Source organism: Protopterus annectens, chromosome 6.part0, assembly GCF_019279795.1.
Source record: "Protopterus annectens isolate FY-2018-M chromosome 6.part0, PAN1.0, whole genome shotgun sequence".
In the NCBI taxonomy this organism is placed as follows: Eukaryota; Metazoa; Chordata; order Ceratodontiformes; family Protopteridae; genus Protopterus; species Protopterus annectens.
Window position 1 is genome coordinate 728,093,017 of NC_056737.1, and position 23,679 is coordinate 728,116,695.

The following is a 23,679-nucleotide window of genomic DNA, read 5'->3' on the forward strand; positions in this document are numbered from 1 at the left end:
TGAATATGTTCAAGTTGATTACTGATGCAGTAGCCTGTCCCTCACAATTACTTGTGGGGATGGGGTGGGTAACATACTCAGTCTCCTTCCTCTTACACAGTTGTTTTCCTTCTACCCTTCATCAGAGTTGACAAACGGGTGATTGTGCTTCTCCTCAGAAGAGATACTGCCAAAGTCCCTGCATCAAAAAAGACCTGAATATGGCACTGATGTTAGCCTCCTTTATACCTCAGACATCTTGACTTCAGATAGGTAGGGCATCCTGCAGCTGACAGATAGTGAAATTATCTGCAAAACTATGGTTATTATCTAACACAGCTGTACTTTCCATCACCAGTGCAAAATTTGTGGGTCTTCTTGGAGCACAAAATACCAGATGTGTTAGTGTGAGTGCTTCCAGTTATGCAGATTGATAGTCCTCCATGAGTGGTCAAAAGCACAAAAGGTATGTGAAGGAGACTCAGTGGCATCATAAAATGGAGCAGGTAAAGAAACTGATGATGAGCAAGAATAAGTGGACAGTGAACATGACACTGCGGTAATTCTGCTATTCTCAGCAAGGTCTGAAAACATAAGACCATGTTGTCATTATAATGTACAAGTGAAATGTTAAAATAATATTATCATGACTAACATATAACATAACCATTTCCTTGTGTTTATCCAATACTGTATTCCTAGCTATTTTGAATGTTATTTAGCAAAGTGTGTATTATCTATTGAATAACTTCCTCATGTTAAACCTTCTGTAACATTCAACTGTACCACAGTTACAACTTGTTTATCTCTCCACTTGTATTTTATGTATGAAAATATTCATTAAAAAGTTATTTGAAAAAAAAAAAAGACCATGTGACATGATGCCTTGTCCACCCCTAGTCCTATTGTCCATTTTAACTGGATCCTGTCCTATCCATACCCATTTCAGGCAGACAGTGGGATTTCTTCATGTGTGACTACACATACTTCAGCCAATGTGCACAATACAAAAAAGCCAGATGTAAGTTCCAAAGCACCCATGAATGTATATCTGTCCTTCAGAAGATTTGGCTGTAGCTCATGAAATTTGTGCACGACAGAAAATATATCCCTTCCATTTTTTTGCTCAGGAAGCCCTTAAGGCCTCTTTAGCTTAACAAATCAAAGAGAAAGGTTCTGGCAGTGTTGAAGAAGTACCTTTCTTCCTTGGATCATGTCCAATGCCAAAGGCCTGGATATTAGTCTTATTGACTTCCACCTATCAACTACATAATTTCTAAGGAATATGTGGTGGATTGGCATAGAATTGCTCCTCAGTTAGCTCAGCCTCCCACTTTGAGAGTGGCTCCCCCCTTTAAGAGATGGAGAAAATCTCTCCATTGAATTCATGAGGTACAGAGTTAGACTGACAGTATATGGCCGATTCTTCTTAGGTCTCCTCTTCCTTGAGGTAGATAGTGACAATAGTGACAAAAAAGTATATCATCAGGCTCAATACAGGAGAATGATTCATTTGAGAAAAAATTTAAACCTTGTGAGGTAGTATTTCAGAAGGGGCTCAGATGACAATTCTTAGTCCAAAAATAAATATTTGTATCTTTTGGACAGTAAACAGCCAAAGTACCAAGTGGTCCACTATTGTTCCAAACTTTGGGAGCACCTTTGAATTGGAATCCCTGGCACCCAACTCCCAGACTCAGACCCTAAAAACACTGAGACATTTTACAAGGTACTGGTACCATTTAAATACCTTCACAGATACTTGATAATGAATGCTGCAGTAGTTTATCTAGTAGCTAAAGGGTCTCAAACTCAAAGCTGGCTCCAAGACAAGCAAAGTAGAGTATTGCATCACTCTAGGAAGGAGGTTATAACTGTTGTACCTTAGCTCTTAGAGCCATTCTCTGTGAGGCCCAAAAGGCCTTTGTATTTATCTTTGGTCTTCGTTGGATGTATGGAGTTTTAATTTTAATAGGATGCTTGTGAGAAAAAAATAGTTCCATATATGCCTTATTCTTTTATTTGTTATTTGTATCTCTTTAAATGATGAGATATGCTTTTGCATGTTCATTTGCATATCTTGCCAATCTGCATTTGCTGCCTATAGCTTTATGTGAGGATTGAGGAATGGAGACCATATGGTGATCACTGGTTTTCTAACTTCATGTTCTTGACTGATATGGAGGCTGAGTTCCACTAGACCTCCTTTATGCAATGTTAATGTCATGGCACTGACTATCACATAACTTATCATGTAAACTAAAATGGGAAAAGTAGCATGATTTATACTTATGTTAAGTTTGGTAAGAAAGTACTTCTTTCTGTTGAGGCACATAACTGATTTAAGACCAGTCTATTTATCTAACAAATGAGTACAGTCTAGAACAGTTCGCAGCATTTACAGTAGATAAAGTGAAGGCTACATTCTACATGTAGATGTTTACACTGCAGGTACATTTATTAGAATTAACCCACTGGTGTTATTATCTGTGAGTTAGACTCTATAAACAGTCAGTGCTAATAAAATATGGCTCATTAAGTGCTGAAGGAATAGCTCAACTATTACTTTACAAAATAAGTCACAGACGCCAACAGACATGGAAGTAAGGAGAGCTTGTATTGGTTATTGGGGTCTATATCACTTTGTCAAATCCCACATCAGCGAATACCTCTTTGTCGAATACCTATTTAACCGAAGCTCCTATTCAGTGAATGAACTTTTCAGTGGAAGTTTTCCTAGGGCAAAATAATGGTTGGACACCATCTGGAATTTGCCCTTTTCTGACTGTAGTGCGATCTCGGAGTTGGTATATTTAATTAGGGGGTGTGGGGGTGCAGCCCCCCCCACCTGGGTAGATGTTAAGTTTTATGATTTTGTTCACGTTTGCTAGGGTGGCCTACCATTGATTTGCCTTAGGAAAAAAACTCACTGAAAAGTCCAATTGCTTATTAGGAGCTTTGATTAATAGGTGTTTGATGAAGAGGTATTCGTTGATGTGGGATTTGACAAAGTGGTATAGATCTGCTTATTGTTATGGAAAGTTTTTATATGACTTCACTTTGCAGCATGAAAAGCACAGCTTTATTGTGTGTCTTTAAATATTTAATGTTAGTAAATTAAATTACCAGAGTTTTGTAATGGGAGAATATAATGAAGCTTGATTTTATTCTCTGAGGTCTCATAGGAGCAGTTTTTTATAACAGGTTTGCATGCCGATGCATAATTCCATTTGAATGATATATTCTTTTGTCAATATTTTTCATGGAAGACCTTATGCTGTATTACTGGTCCACTGTTTTATTATGTTGGAACAATAAAGTCTTTAATTTTGTTTAGGCCATTTTTTTCCTAAATGTATATGTTTGCAGGTGTGTGTGTGTGTGTGTGTGTGTGTGTGTGTGTGTGTGTGTGTGTGTGTGTGTGTGTGTGTGTGTGTGTGTGTGTGTGTGTGTGTGTATATGTGTCTATGTATGTTCACATGTAAATTCATATCATGGCAGACATACTAACTCCAAGAGACAAGCTTTGTAAATTTTGTAGTCCGACCTACACTATAAATCATGTAATCTAAACTAAATGACCTGTTACTTTATATATAACGCTAATAACATATTGCCAGTGTATAAATAGAGGGATGTTACTGCATAAGAGGCAACTTACTTTTTGGTAGAATGAGATCTAAAATAACTTTCTTGTGAAGCAATACTGTGTCTATTCCCATTCCCTTAAATCTGGAATACCTTCAATGTTTTAGCTTGAGGTAGTGACCTCCATGGTTTATTTACTGTGAAATGCCTCCTCAGAACATGTCACCACTTACACCAGCAACTGCTTCTTTTCTTCTTCCATCTTGTCTGTGCCTGATTGTTTGGATGTAGAGTTTTGAGTCAGTGTTTTTGTCCTGCTATAAATGAATGTTGCCAGTAAAACTCAGTTGTTAGCCAACTGATATCATTTTAGCAGCATTTTATATTGCTTATATTACCACATTAATATGTGCTGGGTTGTGCATTTACAATGTTTTTACAAAGGGCTGCATCACTGTCCTGGTGCTAAAAATGAAAAAAAAAGCAGAGATGGCCTCATTTCCAACAGTATGTCCTATAATTCTTGTAGTTTTTAAGCCAAAATATTCATTTTTTCAGTTTGGTTTTAAGGTATGTGCTGGTCATAACAGATTCCAAGACTGCATTCCATTTTCTTATCAGCCTTCTATGGAGCAGCTAACATATCTACTGTATTTACTTAGTCTGCACACCATACTTTTCAACTGTCCAGATTTTTGCAGAATGTTCAGATTCTTGCTCATATTTTTGGTCTGCTCCTTATAAAACTGGTGATTTTCTGCAAAACACGGATGAATGAACTCACTAAATAATGACAGACACTTGAGTTTCAGACTTCATATCATTCAGAAAATGCATGCAAACACAAAACCTGTTATTCGAGCAACTTTATACATTTATAAGAGCAATATTTAAAAATACGTCCACATTTTTGGGCCTTGGCATCCCCATTATTTTTGTCTTTGTCCAGATTTCTTGTAAAAAGAGATTGCAAGATATGATGCAGATATATCTGAGGATTCATCATGCTGGACCATGTAGTCATTGATAAGGTGACACATAGCTCTCTAACAACTAAAGAGAACAAACCTATTTTTTAAACCATTCAGAGAGTCTTGGACATTCAGAAGCCATGTAGCTGAAACACTGGTATGTTCTCAAGGAGTCATTTGTATGTATTGCATTAGCAGCCTCTTAAAATGTTCTGTAAAATTTTACTTTTCTGTAAGGGGACCAAAGTGTGCAACTCTTTTCCAGCTAATTCTGACCAAACTATTAAAGAGACTGAGAATAACCTGAGGCAATGAGTTGTAATAATACATAATATGCATCCTATGATTTTAATCCCTGTCTTACATATTTCATAGGTTTTACACAATTCAGCCTTATAGGTTCATTGGTTCATAGGTTCATAGGTTCATACTAGGCTATCTGCCCTAGGGCATTTATAAGCCTAGCCAGAGTGTGTATGGCTTTCGCCACCCATATTAAATTAATTTTGCTATGCCCTTTTTCAAGGTTAGTATACTGTGCCTCTGTCTAACAGTGACACAGAAGTGATACCCAGGGTAAACCTACGATCTCCCATCCACTCATCAAAATTCCTCTTGAAGAGAGTCAATGAGGGACTCTGCCTAACCTGGACTGGGATTTTATTCCAGAGTGAAGGGAGTCTCTGGGTTATGAATCTGTCCCTCCAGCATGTCCTATTTATTTCAGTGCTGAGGTTCAAGTCCCTCGAGCGCGTAGCTCGATGGGATTTGGATTTTCTGAGGTGCAGCATGTCCATTAATTCCGGGTTGGACATGGCTTTATACATCAGGCACAGATCACCTCTGAGCAGGCAGTATGCCACTGAGTAGAGCTGGAGTTTCATTAACCGGGCAGCATACGGCATCTGTTTGAGCCCCTTGATCCTCTTGGTGAGGTACTTTTGGGGTCTTTCCACTTGCTGCAGGTGTCTGGTAAGGTACATCCCAAAAGGGGCATTGTACTCAATTATGGGCCTGATGAGGAATGAGTAAAGTGGCACGATGACCTCCCCTGATCTAGATGTGAATCCCTTCATGATTAGGTGGGCTATATAAAATGTTTTTCTAACCACTTTGGCCACATGGTTATCAAATGAGAGATTGCTATCAACTTGGGTCCCCAGGTCCCTAATTACTTCTTCTGTACTTAATGGATTACCACCTATGTGGTAATTTGTGGGCACTTTGTTTTTGCCAAAGGGGATGACTATACACTTTTTGGCGTTTAGCTTGAGGCCATGCCTCTGGCACCAGTTGTCTGTTTCTATGAGGCCCTTTTGGAGGATGCTTGTGTTGGCTGGAGAGTCTATTATGGCGCCCAGTTTGCAGTCATCTGCGAACTTGGTCAGCCACAGTCCTTCCATGTTGGCCTGTACCTCCGAGAAATATATACCGAACAAGAGAGGTCCCAGGACTGAGCCTTGTGGGACGCCACTTGTAACTGGTTTGGAGCCTGACATGGCTCCAGCTATTCTAACCATGTGGGTTCTGTCCTTGAGCCAGTTTGCAACCCATCTAGTGACATAGGGGTTTATATTTAAGCTGGTGAGCTTATCTATAATGCCCGAGTGGGGTATTGTATCAAAGGCTTTTGCGAGGTCCAGGTAGGCTGTGTGGACCACCTTCCCCTTGTCAATGGCCTTGGTGACTGTTTCAAAGAAATCGACCAGATTCAAGGGGCAGGATCTGCCCTTAACAAAGCCGAACTGGGTAGGATCCAGTGTCTGCAGGTCCCCAATATCTTTATTTATAAGGTCCATGATGATCCTTTCCATAGCTTTGCAGACCAAGCTAGTGAGACTTATGGGGCGATAGTTTCCAGGATCCGTTGAGGCACCACCTTTGTGGAGAGGGACCACTGTTGCTGTATGCCACTCTTTGGGTACATATCCTGTAGTAAGGCTGAGATTGAACAGTAGTTTTAGGTTTGGGTTTAGCTCTTCTTGGAGTTCATGTAGGACGCAGCCCGGGACACCGCCTGGTCCCATTGATGCTGTGTTTCTTGCTTTGGAGAGGGCAGCTCTTACCTGAGCATCTGAGATGTCAGGGGGGGCAGCACTCTTCTGGGATAGATATTAGCCCTTTTGGTGGGGGGGGAGTTTGCGCTGAACCTGTCAGCTAGGATGTTGGCAATGTCTGTGGGTTCGTGTATTTTTTGTCATTTTGGACTAATTCTGAGCATATCTGGGAATTCCCACCCAGGTTCCTAACATAACTAAAGAAAGCCTTGTGATTATCCTTAGTGTCCTGTGCAATTTTTCTCTCGAAGCTGGCCTTAGACGATTTTATGAGTGCCCGTAGTTTTTTGCTAATACTGATCAGAGATGCCTTCCCTTTTTGGGATTTTGTGTAGTAGCTTCCTCCTTCTATTGTATAGTTTGTTTATGGCTGGGGTCCACCAGACAGGACATCTGCCTTTGGAGGATTGGGTCTTGGTTTTATTTGGGATTGCATGATCCATGCATTCCTGAAGGTGTTCATAGAATGCGTTTATAAAGGATTTTGCGGTCTGGGCCGTATTATCCACAGGCCTGGGGGCTTTGAAGGATTCCACCTTGGTTTGAGGAGTGTGAAATTTGCTTTAGAGAAGTTTTTCACTGTGGTTTTCTGGGCATTGGGTGGGGTCGGGATGTGAATATCCAGTGAGATTAGTTTATGGTCTGATCTTACCAGTGAGGGATACACTTCTGGTCTGGAGCATAGAGTCCCCATGTTGGTGATGATCAGGTCCAGTATGTTTTTCCCTCTTGTGGGAGTGGTAACAAGTTGTTCCATAACATTTGAGTTTATAAATTCTAGGAACCTTTGGGCTAGGGTGTTAGAGCTAGAGTAATGCTCCCAGTCTATGGTTGGGTAGTTGAAGTCACCCAATATAATGGTGTTTGGAGAGACCTTCATATTTTCCAGTGTTCTCAGGAAGGCCGAGTGGGGTTCCTGAGTTTGGGAGGGTGGTCTGTAGCAGGCTATAAACTGGAAGGCAGTTTTACCCACTGTTAGTTGTACATGGACAGTCTCTGATGCTTCATGCTGTGCCACCAACCTGGAGGTGTGGGTATCTTTGACGAATATTGATACTCCCCCTCCTTTTGTGGTTCGGTCCAAGTTTTGGGGCTGAAAAGTATGGTATGAGGTATAACCTGGTAGTGCTGGGGTGCTCTCGAGAGCCTTGAACCAGGTTTCTGTTACTGCACAGATATCGATGTTCTCCATGCTAAGGAGAGTTTCGAGTGAGTGCATCTTGAGGTTTAGAATTCTGGCGTTGAGTAGCATTACTCTTAGTTTCTTATCCCTTGTGATACCTATGGAGGTGGGTTTGTCTTTTGAGCCTTGCCTAAAAAAGGCACTATGGGGGTAGCAAGAGCCTTTGCCAATATCCGAAAGCCCAGGGGTGACAGGTGCAAGCCGTCCCTAGCGAAGCATCGTGGCTTGTCGAGCATGTCATCCCAGGCTGACAGGCATTGGATCCCCTTTGAATAACACCAATACTTAAGCCAATGGTTGAAATTTATAATCATGTCTTCATACTGTGGCATCATTCTTGGTGAGGGTAAGATGCTACTCAAGGTCAGGGTCATACCGGCCTGGGCTACATGCTCAGAGAGCTCATCTATGTCTCTTTTCATGTAGGCCAGGGAGGTACGTCTCAGGTCATTCACACCAGCATGGACAATGACTGAGTCATATTTGTACTTGCCTTGGAGTGACCTGAGTGCTTGTGTTATGTGGCGGATCCTAGCGCCCGACAGGCAGCTCACCGTGACCTTCTCCTTGTTCAGCCTGGTGAGTGGGACGTCACCTATTACAAGTGTATCAGGTGTGTTGTTTAGCCTTAAGGGCTGTGACTGTTTGGCACACTGGCTTTGTGAGCTATGTGTTGCACGTGTTTTGTTTTGGGGTAGCGGTTGCTTGGGTGTCTGCTTTGGAAGTCTCTGCTGTTTAGGCAGATTTTTTATTTAGAGCCTCCGAGTATGTTTTTGTGTGTTTATGTGTTTGGTTTGCTGTCGTGGTAGGTCTATGTGAGACTGGAATTGTAGTGAGTGTGGTTTCCTTCTCCTCCTGACTGGTTACGCCAATACTGAGTTGAGAGAGCTTAGCCTCCAGTTTGGCTATATGGTTGCATCTCTCACATGTGTTGGAATTTGTTGGGAGGAGGAGAGGGTTGTCTGTGTACATGAGGCAGTTGTAACATTGCCTCAAGATTCCCAGATTCACCAGCTGGACCAGAGAGGAGATTGACAACTGACCTTTGGACATGCTAGAATAGTATTGGGAATTTCTTTATAATTTCTTTATAATTGAAAAAAATGGCCAATGGGGAGCAAGGTACTCAAGGGGAGTTTGTGATGGTGTAGTGCTTTTAGTGCTGACTTATATAATTGCTTTAGTGAGCAAGTGCCAAGTAACTTAAATGCAAAAATGACAAACAGTAACTTTCTTTCAAGTGAAACAAGGAAATAAGTATAGTAAGCAATGCAGATATCACTAGGGATCCACAGAAGCGCTGAAAAGCCGCGTTTTAGGTGGAATTAGCTTTTCAGGGAAATAACAAGCATACAAACAAAACTAGATTCAGCAGGCCTGGATCTAGTCTATGCTACAGCAAACAAGGTGTACCAATTACTGTAAGAAATAGTTCAAATATGCAGGCACTATAAGCCTTTAACCAGAAATTCCCAGCTCAGAAGGGCAGAGTCCAGCCTCTCCTCCCACAAGAGTGCAGACCACGAACCTTCTTAATGTAAAATAACTGGCCTGAAGCCCAGGTGCTTAAACCAGAACTAATACACTTTTAGAATAACAGACACTGAGCCCTCAATCAGCACTTCCCAGCTTAGAAGGATGTAAGCTACCTGTCCTTATGACAAGTTTTTTCTTGAAAATGTACTGCTGCTGATGAAAATTCTTTTGTTTTCTTGCAGATTCACCTTTGATTTTCGCAAAGGCAATGATATTGCATTCCATTTCAATATACGCTTTGATGACTCAGAAGGAAAAGTTGTTGTGAGAAACTCGTGCTTAGGTGGACACTGGGGTAATGAAGAAAGAGATGCCCCCTTATTCCCATTTGTTCAAGGACAGAGATTTGAGGTAACAATGCATATCTAAGTGCTTGGTGGTAGCAGTCATTAATGAAAAGCAGTATCTAATTTGTTGTAAAACAATGTAATATGCCTGATTCTCCACAGGCTAAGACTTGACAAATGATTTTGTTTTCATGTGCCTCCCTGCTGCTGTCTGTTACTGTTCACAGAATGTATAGCCACATGGCTTTTCATGGTCAAATAGTGATATTTGTTGCCGGAATCCAGACATGGATATGTAAACATTGTTTTTCTTTTACAGCTTTATACAATATTCATTTAATTTGTTATCCTGGTAAGTGAACTAGTCCTTCTCGGGCATTCTCAACAATGGCCCAATTTACAACGGCAAGAGAAAATGCAATGTATATATGGAAATTTTAATGCAGCCAATCAAACAGCAACTTTTAAAGGGGAGGTAGATACTGCACTACCCAAGGGGAAGAGATCTAGATGGAATGCAAACAGTGAGCAGAGGTCATGACTGAACCTCATCCTTGGAACTGAGAGAAAGAACCTTAAAGTGTATTTGTCATATCTGTAGGTGCATCTAATGAGTTGAGTGCCACAATCCATTTTTATCCTTCTTCATTTATTTGGGCAGCTTTTTAGTAACAAGCTTTATAAACTTTTTATTAAACTACAGCCAATATAAAGTTCATAGACTTTAATGGAAGCATTTCTGTGCATGTGTGGTGGTACGCCCATTATAGTCTATGGAAGCACTTCACGCCTTCCCTACACTGATGGCACTGAGGTTAGAGTTTACTTTTTGCCCTCAGTGACAGGCTGACAGGTTTAGCAGTATTTTCAAATTTTGTTTTTCTTCCTATAACCTACAGTCACCAACTTTTGCCAGTGGGCATTTTCTGTACCACATGCCATGGTTGAAAGATAAGAAAAATGACGCAACCAGTACTTTTTAATCACTGTAGAACTGTGGTGTCACTGGAAACAAATCACTATGCTGTTATTAATACAAACTGTCTTTATAGATTTAGAAAATAAGGACATAATAAGCTCATTGTTATACATTAGGAACTTAAAGTTTCAGTTCCAGAGGTAGTATATAAGTAATTTCAAATTAAGTGTTGTTATGAGATGGGACTGTACAAGGCATCCTTCTGGTTATCCAAAGTGATTTATAAGTGAGACAAAACAAGAGTGAATGGTGAAATAAATGAGAATTGTATACACCTGGCATCACCCCCGCTTAGCATATTGCAGAAGCTGAGCTGTATGTATTCATGCAATTTATGAAACACCACTAGTGTTTAAAAATATACTTCACAACTGTCCAGAGTTTTGCCTAACTTCTCTAATTTCATCTAATATTTTTTACCCTGTCCTCAATACAATTTTAGATTTTTTTTGGTAAATCACTGAGGATTGCAGTCAGTCAATAATGCCAGACATTAGAGATTCATGCTTTCTGTTTTTCAGAAAACATATTGTGATGCAAAGGCTACTGTTTTATTAACCGTTTAAGCCAATTAGATTAATACATAAAAACTGTCCCAATTTTGGGTCTTTGTCCCACTACCCCATTATTTTTGACTTTGTCCAAAATTTGTAAGTGAAGAAGTTTAGAGGTATGTTATAGTATTGAGGATAATTCACCACCCCGGCATTAGTTTTTATACTTCCTTATTGCTAAATATGGCTAGCACTGGGAACATGTATTTAGTTTTTGAAAGTAGATGCTTTTTCCACGGATCACTGTTGCAGTAGAATTTCTTAAATATGAGAATTAGTCAAAAGCAGTTGTCTGCCTGACCAACCTGATTCCCACAATTCTGTAAATGTCCAGCATCAGGCCAACCTTTCCCTGGCATCCCCAGGTAAAAGAGAAAGCCAGCCCACACCATCTTCAATGCTTTTTCATTGCAGATCTGTTCTGGATCATGTTATCCATAACAGATAAGTTATACAATAAGTATACATTTTAAAGTTTTTAAACACTGTAACATTGTAGCATTAGTTATTTACCTTTGAGTCAAATGACCAAGCTCCAATCATGCAAATCGGTAGTAATATATGGCTGACATTAGGAGAAGGGAAGGTGTAAAACATCCGATTAAGTCTAAAATTAACACTGTTTATGGTCCATTTCAGAGTAGAGTCCATCCGTACATCTATTTTCAAAACTTCTTTCCTAGGACATGACATGCTCATAGCAAAGCTGAGGATGGTATATCTTCTTCTTCTTTCGGCTTTTCCCGGTTAGGGGTAGCCACAGCGGATCATCTGTTCTCTCATGATTGGCAGTGGAGTTTTATGGTGTTGAGTTGCCAGCCCGGCACCCAACCTTCCACAGAAGGCACACACACATTCACGCACTCACACCTAGGGCCAATTTAGAGTGTCCAATCCACCTACTGCATGTCTTTGGGATGTGGGAGGAAACCGGAGCACCCGGAGGAAACCCACACGACCACAGGGAGGACATGCAGACTCCACACAGAAGGCACCCCAGCTGAGAATCGAACCAGAGAACCTCTTGCTGTGAGGTGGCAATGCTAACGACTGCACCACCGTGGCCGCCCTGGTATATAATAATTCAATATCCGAAACAACAGTTTCTAGCTCTTCTTGTAGGATCCCCCTGTTCCTAATAAATGGAGAAATACAACTTCTGTTGTGTCCTGGGTCTGCCCTGGGGCCTTTCCCTAACAGGCCATAGTTAGTACCTCTCCCATTGGAGACACCTAGGGGGCATCCTCCCCAGTGGACTCAAACCACCTCAGCTGGTTATTCTTGGTCCAAAAGCTGCACTTCAAGATCCTTCTGGATTGCTGAGGAATAATTTCTATCACTGGGACTGAGTACAGCAATCCTGCATATGAACCTCATTTCTTTCTCTCGTACCTGCAGTTTCATCCTTTTGATTATTCCCAAAAGTAATGACTGTAAGAAAGGATGGTGACATAAACTAAAAGCTTTGTCCTTTGTTGCAGTTATTGCGTTAGCACTACAGTCCAGTACAACACCTGTAGTACTGCCATCACTGGACCCAGCCTCTGGTTAGTTTCCTGATTTCCTTCTAGCTTCACTCATGAGCGAGACCTCACCTTGCATGCGCATCATCTCAGGTAGCTTTTCACCCCTCACCTCTACAGATTCATTCATTTTCTTTTTTTGCGAAAAAGCATGACCTCTGATTTGGCAATGCTAATTTTCATCCCAAATAATTCACAAGCAATTTCTCCACTGCACACTGAAAATCACAGCAATGTGAGACTAAAAGGACAATCTCATCTGAAAACAGCAAAGAGGCAATACTCATATACACAGACTAGACACTGTCCAGACCGTAGCTATACTCTGATATTTCTCCATGAGAATCCCAAACAGGAGATGAGACAAGACATTCAACAACTGGAGTCCTATGCTAATGTCAAATGCATTTATTTTAATGCTAATAATGCAGACACAACCTCTACTCCTCAAAAATGAGGATGGAATGCCATATAGTAAACAAGCTCTGGAAACTAATCAAATTTTGAATATTCTAAAATAACTTGTTTCTTGAAAAAAATGATAGACTGTTGTAGGACATTGTGTTACAAAAGCAGATATCTGAGAGTGAATTTTAGTATATATAGGTTCATAGGTTCATAGGTACTAAGCTATTGGCCCTAGGCACTCTATAAGCCTAGCTAAAAAGATACCCTGGCTTTCGCCACCCAAGAAAATTATTTTCCTGTGCCCCTGTCAAGCAGAGCCATGGAAGTGATCCCTGGGGTGAATTTCCTATTTCCCATCCAATCATCAAGATTTTTCTTGAAGAGTGCTAATGAGGAGCTCTGTTTGACATAGATAGGTAGTCTGTTCCAGAGTATGGGAAGTCTCTGGGACAGGAATCTATCCCTCCAGCATGTTCTGTTTATTGTGGTGACAAGGCTTAGGTCCTTAGAGCGTGTAGCTCGGAGGGATTGGGATTTCTTTAAGTGGAGCATGTCCAACAGCTCTGGGTTTGACATAGCTTTGTATGTTAGGCAGAGATCACCTCTGAGTAGGTGATATGCAATGGAGTAAAGCTGGAGTTTTTTGAGATGGTATGTGTAGGGCATTTGTTTGAGGCCAGTAATCCTCTTTGTGAGGTATTTCTGCAGCCTTTCCAGTTGTTGTAGATGTCTTGTGAGGTACATACCAAAAGGAGTGTTGTACACTATAATGGGTCTAATGAGTGATGAGTAGAAGGGAACAATGACCTCTTTTTTTCTGGATGAGAAACCTTTTGTGATGAGGTGTGCCAAGTAGAAGGATTTCCTGGCCACTGTGGCAATGTGATTATCAAAGGAGAGACTACTGTCCACCTGTGTCCCAAGGTCTCTTATCACACTTTCGGTGTTAAGTAGACTACTGCCTATGTGGTAGTTCATGGGTACAGAGGTTTTACCAAAGAGGATGACAATGCACTTTTTGCCATTGAGCTTGAGGCCATGGCTTTGACACCAGGCATCTGTCTCAGTGAGGCTCTTTTTTAGGATGTCCACATCGTTAGGAGTTTCAATTATGGCCCCTAGTTTGCAGTCATCTGCGAACTTAGTTAGCCAAAGACCTTCTGTGTTAGCCTGTACTTCAGAGAAGTAGAGACCGAAAAAGGGTGGGACCCAGGACTGAACTTTGTGGTACTCCACCTGTCACTAGTCTGAAGTCTGATTTGGAGTCTGCTGCTTTCACGGTGTGGGTTCTCTCAGTAAGCCAGTTGGCAACCCATCTTGTGACATAGGGATTTATACCTAGTTTAGTGAGTTTATATATAATTCCAGAGTGGGTGATGGTGTCAAATGCCTTGGTGAGATCTAGATAGGCTGTGTGAACCACCTTATCATCATCTATGGCTTTAGTGACTGCTTCAAAGAAGTCTATCAAGTTTAGGAGACATGATCTGCCTTTTACAAACCCGAACTGTGTGGGTTCCAGAGTTTGGAGATCTCCAATGTCTTTTTTTATGAGTTCCATGATGATATGTTCCATGGCCTTGCAGACCAGGCTCGTCAGGCTAATGGGGCGGTAGTTCCCGGGGTCTGTCATGGCTCCCCCTTTGTGGAGTGGGATAACCATCACGGTGTGCCATTCAATGGGCACAAAGCCTGAGGTGCGGCTATGACTGAACATGGTACTTAGGTGGGGTGCCAGTTCACTCTATAGTTTGTGTAGCAGGCAGCCTGAGATGTTGTCAGGTCCCATGGATGTTGTGTTCTTGACTTTGGAGAGTGAGGTTTTTACCTGTGCAGCCTTGATTACAGGAACTTTGCATTCTTCCAGTATAGAGATGGGCCCTTTAGGGGGTGAGAGGGAGGTAAAGTTAGCACTGAACCTATCTGCCAGGATGTTGGCAGTATCAGTTGGTTCTGTATATTTAGTGCCATTGTGCTGTAACTCAGAGCAGATCTGAGTGTTGCCATAGAGATTCTTGACATAGTTATTGAATGCTTTGTGGTTGTCTTTAGAATCAGTGACAATTTTGTTTTCATAACTAGCTTTGAAGGATTTTATGAGGGATCTCAGCTTCTTACTGAGGCTGACCATGGAGTTCCTCCAATCATGGGATTTTACTCTTTTTTTTGCAACAGTTTCTTTCTTCTGTTGTAGAGTTTGTTTATGGCAGAAGACCACCAGATTGGCTTCCTTTTTTGAAGGATAGCATCTTGGTTCTGTTAGGGATAGCACGATCCATGCACTCGTGTAAGTGCTTATAAAGTGCATTTGTGTAGGATTCAGCAGTCGTACCTCTATTGTCCATCTGTATGGGTGTCGTGAAGTTTGCCACTTCTGTCTTAGGAAGCATGAAGCTGGCTTTGGAGAAATTTTTTACGGTTGTTTCCCTAATGGGAATTCACTTGGATAATCTTGGATGCATTATGCTGAGCAACTAGCCTGGACATGTGAATATCATTAATGAATATGGACACGCCTCCCCCTTTAGTGTTTCGGTCCAGGTTAGGTGGCCGAAAGGTGTGGTATGAATTATAGACTGGTAATGCAGGGGTGCTCTCTGGAGCCTTGAACCTGGTCTCTGTCACTGCACAGATGTCGATATTCTCCATTTCAAGGAGTGCCTCGAGTGAATGCATTTTGAGGTTTAGACGTCTAGCATTGAGTAGCATTACCCTCAGATTTTGCTTGCTTGTACCAGTTAAGGTGGTGAATTTGTCATTTGAACCTTGCCTAAAAAAGGCACTATAGGGTTGGCAAGAGCCTTAGCCAGTATCAGGAATCCTAAGGGTGACAAGTGCAGGCCATCTCTGGCAAACCATTGTGGTCTGTCGATCATGTCATCTTAGGCAGACAGATACTGGACCCCCTTAGAATGACACCAGAAGCTTAGCCAATTATTGGTTAATAATTTTTTTCTTGTACTCTGGTATCATTCTGGGTGATGGCAGGATGCTACTCAGGGCTAGGGTCATACCTGCCTGGGCTACAAGATCAGAGATCCCCTCTATGTCTCTTTTCATGTAGTCTAGGGAGGTATATCTCAGGTCATTCACACCAACATGGACAATAACAGAGTCATATTTGTACTTGTTGTGGAGTGACCTGAGTGCGTGCATTATGTGGTGGATCCTGGCACCCGACTGGCAGCTGACAGTAACTTTCTCCTTGTTTAGCCTGGTGAGTGGAACATCAGTGTGCCTGATTATAGAGTCACCAATGACTAGAGTGTTGGGTACGTTGTTATGCCTTATGGGCTGTGGTTGAGTGGCACACTGAGTTTGTGGGCTATGTGTCATTTGGGTTGTGTTGGGGGTGGAGGTTGCTTGCATTTCTGCTTTGGAGGTCTCTGTTGCTTGAGCAGATTTTTATTGAGAGCCTTTGCAAATATAGGTGTATGTTTCATGTTTCTGTGTGTGTGTTTTTGTGTTCTTGGTTTTGAGGGACTATGTGATGAGTGTGGTGTGGTGCAAGTGTTTACTTTCTCCTCTTGACTGTCTAGTCCAGTCTTGGGAGAAGAGAGCTTTGCTTCCTGTTTGGCTATATAAGTGCATCTTTCACAGGTTGTAGTGTTGGGTAGTAGGAGGAGAGGGTTGTCTGTGTACGAGGCAATTGCTGCATTGTCCCAAGATGCACAGATTCATCAGATAGCCAGGAGAAAACACCAGGAGCTGACCCTTAGACATGCCTGGATAGGTGCTTATTTATTAAGTACTAAAAACTGTTTTCCTCTAGACAAGTGAAGAAAGTTGAGTGCTGTAGTAATTTGTAGCTTATTTAGTACTTACAATGAGTTCTGAACAAGTGCTGAGCTCAAAGAAACAGATTTTAGTGCTAAAACTAAACAAATGGCTAGTTCTAAGGGAAAATTTGAAGAGCAGACTTTATGGTGCCGGGAATATTTTAACCCTAGCTAAGCGGCGATGCATAAAGTGTATATATATATATATATATATATATATATATATATATATATATATATATATATATATATATATATATATATATTTTTTTTAATATAACAGTAGAAAATGAGCAAACTAATTTAAACAAATTAACCAGTTAAGCAATAAAAAGCTAAAAACCAAGCCCCATTCCAGCAGTCTTCGATCAGAGAAGTTCTAACTACACACTCCTGCCACTAGGGTGCAGGGGAAAGTTCTAAAAAAAGATGGTCTGGATTAGTGCTCAAGTTATAAAAACAAAGCTAGATTCAGCAGGTCTGAATTTAGTCTGTGCTACAGTAAACAAGGCGTACCAATTTCAGGAAGAAACAGTTCAAGTAAGCAGGCACAATAAGCCTTTAACCAGAAACTCCCAGCTCAAAAGGGCAGAATCTACCCTCTCCTCCCACAAGAGTGCAGACCACACCTCACCCCCTAAATGGCCCATCTCAATACCGGAAGATTGCCAAATTCCAGTAATAACGGCCACACAGGTACAAAACGCACGCTCTAAAGCCAAGAATACAGCATCCATGGGACCAGATGACATCCCGGGCTGTGTACTACATGAACTACAATATGAACTGGCACCTCACCTAAGTGTCATGTTTAATCATAGCCTCACCTCAGGTTTCGTGCCCACTGAGTGGCGCAGAGCTACAGTTATCCCAATCCACAAGGGGGGATCCACCTTGGATCCCGGAAACTACCGTCCCATCAGTCTGACAAGCCTTATCTGCAAGGCCATGGAGCGTATTATCATGGAACTTATAAACAAAGACATTGGCAACCTTCAAATACTGGACCCCACCCAGTTTGGGTTTATGAAGGGCCGATCTTGTCTCCTGAACCTGATTGACTTCTTTGAATCAGTCTCCAGAGCCATGGACAAGGGTAAGGTGGTCCACACAGCCTATCTAGACCTTGCCAAGGCCTTTGACACCATCCCCCACTCTGGAATCATAGATAAACTTACTAAGTTGGGCATTAATCCCTATGTCACCCAATGGGTTGCTAAATGGCTTACTGATAGAATCCACACTGTAAAAGTAGCCGACTCCAAATCCAGCTCCAGACAAGTGACAAGTGGAGTACCTCAGGGTTCAGTCCTGGGGCCGCTCTTGTTTGGCATCTACTTATCTGAAGTACAGGTCAACACTAAGGGACTCTGGCTAACAAAGTTTGCAGATGACTGCAAACTGGGAGCCATTATTGAATCCCCAAATGATGTGGATACTCTACAAAAGGGCCTTACAGAAACAGATGCTTGGTGCCAGAGCCATGGGCTCAAGCTCAATGCCAAGAAATGTATTGTTATCCCTTTGGGAAAAACATGTATCCATGAATTACCATATAGGTGGCAGTACACTAAACACAGAAAGTGTGATAAGAGACTTAGGGACACAGGTGGAAAGTGGTCTTACCTTCGATAACCACATCGCCACAACAGTCAGGAAATCCTTCTATGTGGCACACCTCATCACGAAGGGCTTTTCATCCAGAAAAAAGGAGGTCATTGTCCCACTGTACTCATCCCTCATTAGACCCATTATAGAATACAACGCCCCATTTGGTATGTACCTCTCAAGACATCTGCAACAAATGGAAAGGCCTCAGAAATACCTCACTAAAAGAATAACAGGCCTAAAGCAGATGCCCTACGCTGACCGCCTTAAAAAACTCCAGCTATACTCTGTCGCATATCGTCTACTCAGAGGCGATCTCTGCTTAACATACAAGGCCATGTCAAACCCAGAGCTGTTGGACATGCTACACTTAAAGAAATCCCAATCCCTCAGAGCTACACGCTCCAGGGATCTAAACCTTGTCATCACAATAAACAAAACATGCTGGAGGGATAGGTTCCTGACCCAGAGACTCCCCAGACTCTGGAATAGATTGCCTATACATGTCAAGCAGAGTGCCTCTTTAGACCTCTTCAAGAGGAACCTTGACGATTGGATGGGAGAAAGGAAATTCACCCCAGGGATCACATCAGTCGCCCTGCTAGACAGGGGTCCAGGAAAGTAAATAATGTGGGAAGAAATAGCCAGGGAATTGTTATGGCTAGGCTTGTATAGGCCCTAGGGCTGATAGCCTAGTACCAACCTATGAACCTATGAACCTATGAACCTTCTTAATGTAAAATAACTCGCCCAAAGCCCAAGTTCTTAAACCAGAACTAATACACTTTTAAAATAACAGACACTAAGCCTTCAATCAGCAACTCCCAACTGGATTAGTGCTCAAGTTATACAAACAAAACTAGATTCAGGATGCCTGAATCTAGTCTATGCTACAGCAACCAAGGCGCACCAATTTCAGAAAGAAACAGTTCAAATAAGCAGGCACAATAAGCCTTTAACCAGAAATTCCCAGCTCAGAAGGGCAGAATCTAGCCTCTCCTCCCACAAGAGTACAGACCACAAACCTTCTTAATGAAAAATAACTGGCCTGAAGCCCAAGTGCTTTAACCAGAACTAATACTCTTTTAGAATAACAGACACTGAGCCTTTAATCAGCAGTTCCCAACTTAGAAGGATGTAAGCTACCTGTCCTGCCAAAACAGTGCAGACCACAAACCTTCTTAATGTAATACAACTGGTCTGGAGCCCAAGTGCTTAAACCAAAAGGTTTAGAGTAACAGTTACAATTTAATCATACCAAACAGTAATAAATGGAGTAGAATAAATACAACTGAGTCCTTTTTTAGATGAGGCAAAAGTAAAATAAAGTGCATTTTTTTTAGTAAAGTGCAAGAAGAGAGGAAGAAGGAGCAGAAGAAAAATTCAAAGTTAAGAACCTAAGTGGGTTGGCCTTCTCAAATGTTCTCTCTGTATTAAGTAGAGTGAAAACCAGACTGGGAGGGGTGTCCCAGATCAAATTTCCAGTAGGAGCGGGCAACTGCAAGGCCACCAACTATAGCACCACCACAGGAATAGGGTGGGAGGAGGGGAAAATCAGCTTCAGGACAGATGAGGAACAGAAACTAATGCCAGAAAATATATAAAATAATTTAGTCAGGCAAAATTAAGACAATGCAGAACTCTGTAAGTATAAAATGCTAAGAAATATACTTATCAGTCAGCAATATATTTCCAGATTGTTTGGGAATCACATTGCAGACAGAACACCAAGAGTTTCCAACAGTGTATGCAGGAATTTACAAACAGAAACTATTTTTAAATCAGCAAGTCTTGAAGCAATCAGATAACACAAAAGCTGTTAGAGCAGTTTTATAAACTTCACCACAGGAATAGGGTGAACACAGTTTCAGGAGAGATGAGAAACAGAAAACAGTGCAGTTTCAGGACAGATAAGAAACGGAAAACAATGCCAGAAAATATATAAAATAATTCAGTCAGGCAAAATGAAGACAATGCAGAACTCTGAAAGGTTAAAATGCCAAGAAATATAATTATCAATCAGCGATATATTTCCAGATTGTTTAAGAATCACACTGCAGACAGAACACCAGGAGTTTCCAGCAGTGCAATTCTAAACCAGTAGGGGCCCAAATTTTTAGCATACTAAAGATTCATTCTGATATGAACAATCCACCCTTTCGTCCAATTGTGGGCGTAGCATGTTCTAAACATGAATGTAGAAAATTTTTACTGTAGAATGCTGCATAAAGCTGTATGACTTCTTTGCTTTGTATATGTATATGCTAATATGTTTGCCATTGTTACTGGAGCTTTTCTCCCCGGGCCTCTACTGAAAATGGGCTCTTTTTAGGCTCAGGGGACTTTCCTGGTCATCAAACTGAAATAAATAAATAAATAAAATTTAACCTAAAGGAAGGGTTAAACAAAATTGACCAGATTGTTGGCATTTGTTAAGAAAACTGAATAGCATTAACTTTTCTCCCGATGTTATTTTTGATATCATATATGTATATAGCTTAGTTTCAGTTATCCCACACCAAACAGGTCTCATTTTGTTTGAGAACCAGCTTAATAAATGTACTAATTTAGAAAAATGGAGAGCATATGCCATGACTACATTAATGGAAGTTGTGTTGAAAAACAACTTTTTGCATTTTGAAGGTAAGTTTTTCAAGCAAATTACAGGAGTTGCCATGGGAGCTGCTTGCTCCCCCATGTTTGCTAATTATGTTAAAAATTTTTCTTTAACATAATTAAAATTATTCTTTTAAAATAACAGACACTAAGCCTTCAATCAGCAACTCCCAACTTAGAAGGATGTTAGCTTCCTGTCCTGCCACAACAGTGCAGACCACAAACCTTCTTAATGTAAAACAACTGGTCTGAAGCCCAAGTGCTTCAACCAAAGGCTTAGAATAACAGTTACAATTTAATCCGGCTACTAACAAGCAGTAATAAATGCAGCAGAATAAATGCAATTAAGTACTTTTAAGAACAAGCAGCAAAAGCAAAATAAAGTAATAAAGTAGGAAGAAAGACAAATACAGTAAAAGCAAATGAATAAAGTGCAATTTGTTATATAACAATAGACAATGAGTAAACTGATTTAAACAAATCACCCAATTAACCAGTAAAAAAGCTCAAAACTGAGCCCTGTTCCAGCAATCTTTAATCAGACAAGTTCTAATTACACACTCCTGCCACTAGGGTGCAGAGGAACCTTCTCCAAAAGAGATGACCTGGATTAATGCTCAAGTTATACAAACAAAACTAGATTCAGGATGCCTGAATCTAGTCTATGCTACAGCAACCAAGACGCACCAGTTTCAGAAAGAAACAGTTCAAATAAGCAGGCACAATAAGCCTTTAACCAGAAATTCCCAGCTCAGAAGGGCAGAATCTAGCCTCTCCTCCCACAAGAGTGCAGACCACAAACCTTCTTAATGAAAAATAACTGGCCTGAAGCCCAAGTGCTTTAACCAGAACTAACACACTTTTAGAATAACAGACACTGAGCCTTTAATCAGCAGTTCCCAACTTAGAAGGATGTAAGCTACCTGTGCTGCCAAAACAGTGCAGACCACAAACCTTCTTAATGTAAAACAACTGGTCTGGAGCCCAAGTGCTTAAACCAAAAGGCTTAGAGTAACAGTTACAATTTAATCAGGCTACTACCAAGCAGTAATAAATGGAGTAGAATAAATACAACTGTGTACTTTTTAGATGAGGCAAAAGCAAAATAAAGTGCATTTTTTTAGTAAAGTGCAAGAAGAGAGAAAGAAGGAGCAGAAGAAAAATTCAAAGTTAAGAACCTAAGTGGGTTGGCCTTCTCAAATGTTCTCTCTGTATTAAGTAGAGTGAACACCAGAGTGGGAGGGGTATCCCAGATCAAATTTACAGTAGGGACGGGCAACTGCAAAGCCACCAACTATGACACCACCACAAGAATAGGGTGGAGGGAGGGGAAAAACAGTTTCAGGACAGATGAGGAACAGAAACTAATGCCAGAAAATATATAAAATAATTCAGTCAGGCAAAATTAAGACAATGCAGAACACTGAAAGTTTAAATTGCTAAGAAATATATTTATCAGTCAGCAATATATTTCCAGATTGTTTGAGAATCACACTGCAGATAGAACACCAAGAGTTTCCAACAGTGTATGCAGTAATTTACAAACAGAAACTATTATTAAATCAGCAAGCCTTGAAGCAATCAGATAATACAAAAGCTGTTAGAGCAGTTTTATAAACTTCACCACAGGAATAGGGGGGGACGCAGTTTCAGGAGAGACGAGAAACAGAAAACAGTGCAGTTTCAGGACAGATAAGAAACGGAAAACAATGCCAGAAAATATATAAAATAATTCAGTCAGGCAAAATTAAGACAATGCAGAATGCTGAAAGGTTAAAATGCCAAGAAATATGCTTATCAATCAGCGATATATTTCCAGATTGTTTAAGAATCTCACTGCAGACAGAACACCAGGAGTTTCCAACAGTGCAATTCTAAACCAGTAGGGGCCCAAATTTTTAGCATACTAAAGATTCATTCTGATATGAACAATCCACCCTTTCATCCAATTGTGGGTGCAGCATGTTCTAAACATGAATGTAGAAATTTTTACTGTAGAATGCTGCATAAAGCTGTATGACTTCTTTGCTTTGTATATGTATATGCTAATATGTTTGCCATTGTTACTGGAGCTTTTCTCCCCGGGCCTCTACTGAAAATGGGCTCTTTTTAGGCTCGGGGACTTTCCTGGTCATCAAACTGAAATAAATAAATAAATAAATAAAATTTAACCTAAAGGAAGGATTAAACAAAATTGACCAGATTGCTGGCATTTGTTAAGAAAACTGAATAGCATTAACTTTTCTTCCGATGTTATTTTTGTTATCATAGATGTATATAGCTTAGTTTCAGTTATCCCACACCAAACAGGTCTCATTTGGTTTGAGAACCAGCTTAATAAATGTACTAATTTAGAAAAATGGAGAGTATATGCCATGACTACATTAATGAAAGTTGTATTGAAAAACAACTTTTTGCATTTTGAAGGTCAGTTTTTCAAGCAAATTACAGGAGTTTCCATGGGGGCTGTTTGCTCCCCCATGTTTGCAAATTATGTTATAGCTGAGTGAGAAGACCAGTACACAATTAACAGTGATTTTAAGGAGAGCTGGGTCTTATACACTCATTTTTGGACAATGTGTTTATTTTATGGAGAGACACCCAAGACAAG

The 23,679-nt window shown here is 40.8% G+C and overlaps 1 protein-coding gene across 1 annotated transcript in view; it reads left to right on the forward strand.

The window, feature by feature from the left end:
* LOC122804503 (galectin-3-like) overlaps window positions 1-23,679 on the forward strand; it is a 272,792-nt gene that overhangs the window by 176,723 nt on the left and 72,390 nt on the right. The window contains exon 5 of the mRNA XM_044074416.1: window positions 9,497-9,665. Coding sequence (XP_043930351.1) covers window positions 9,497-9,665 — 169 coding nt within the window. The remainder of the gene's footprint in view (window positions 1-9,496; window positions 9,666-23,679) is intronic.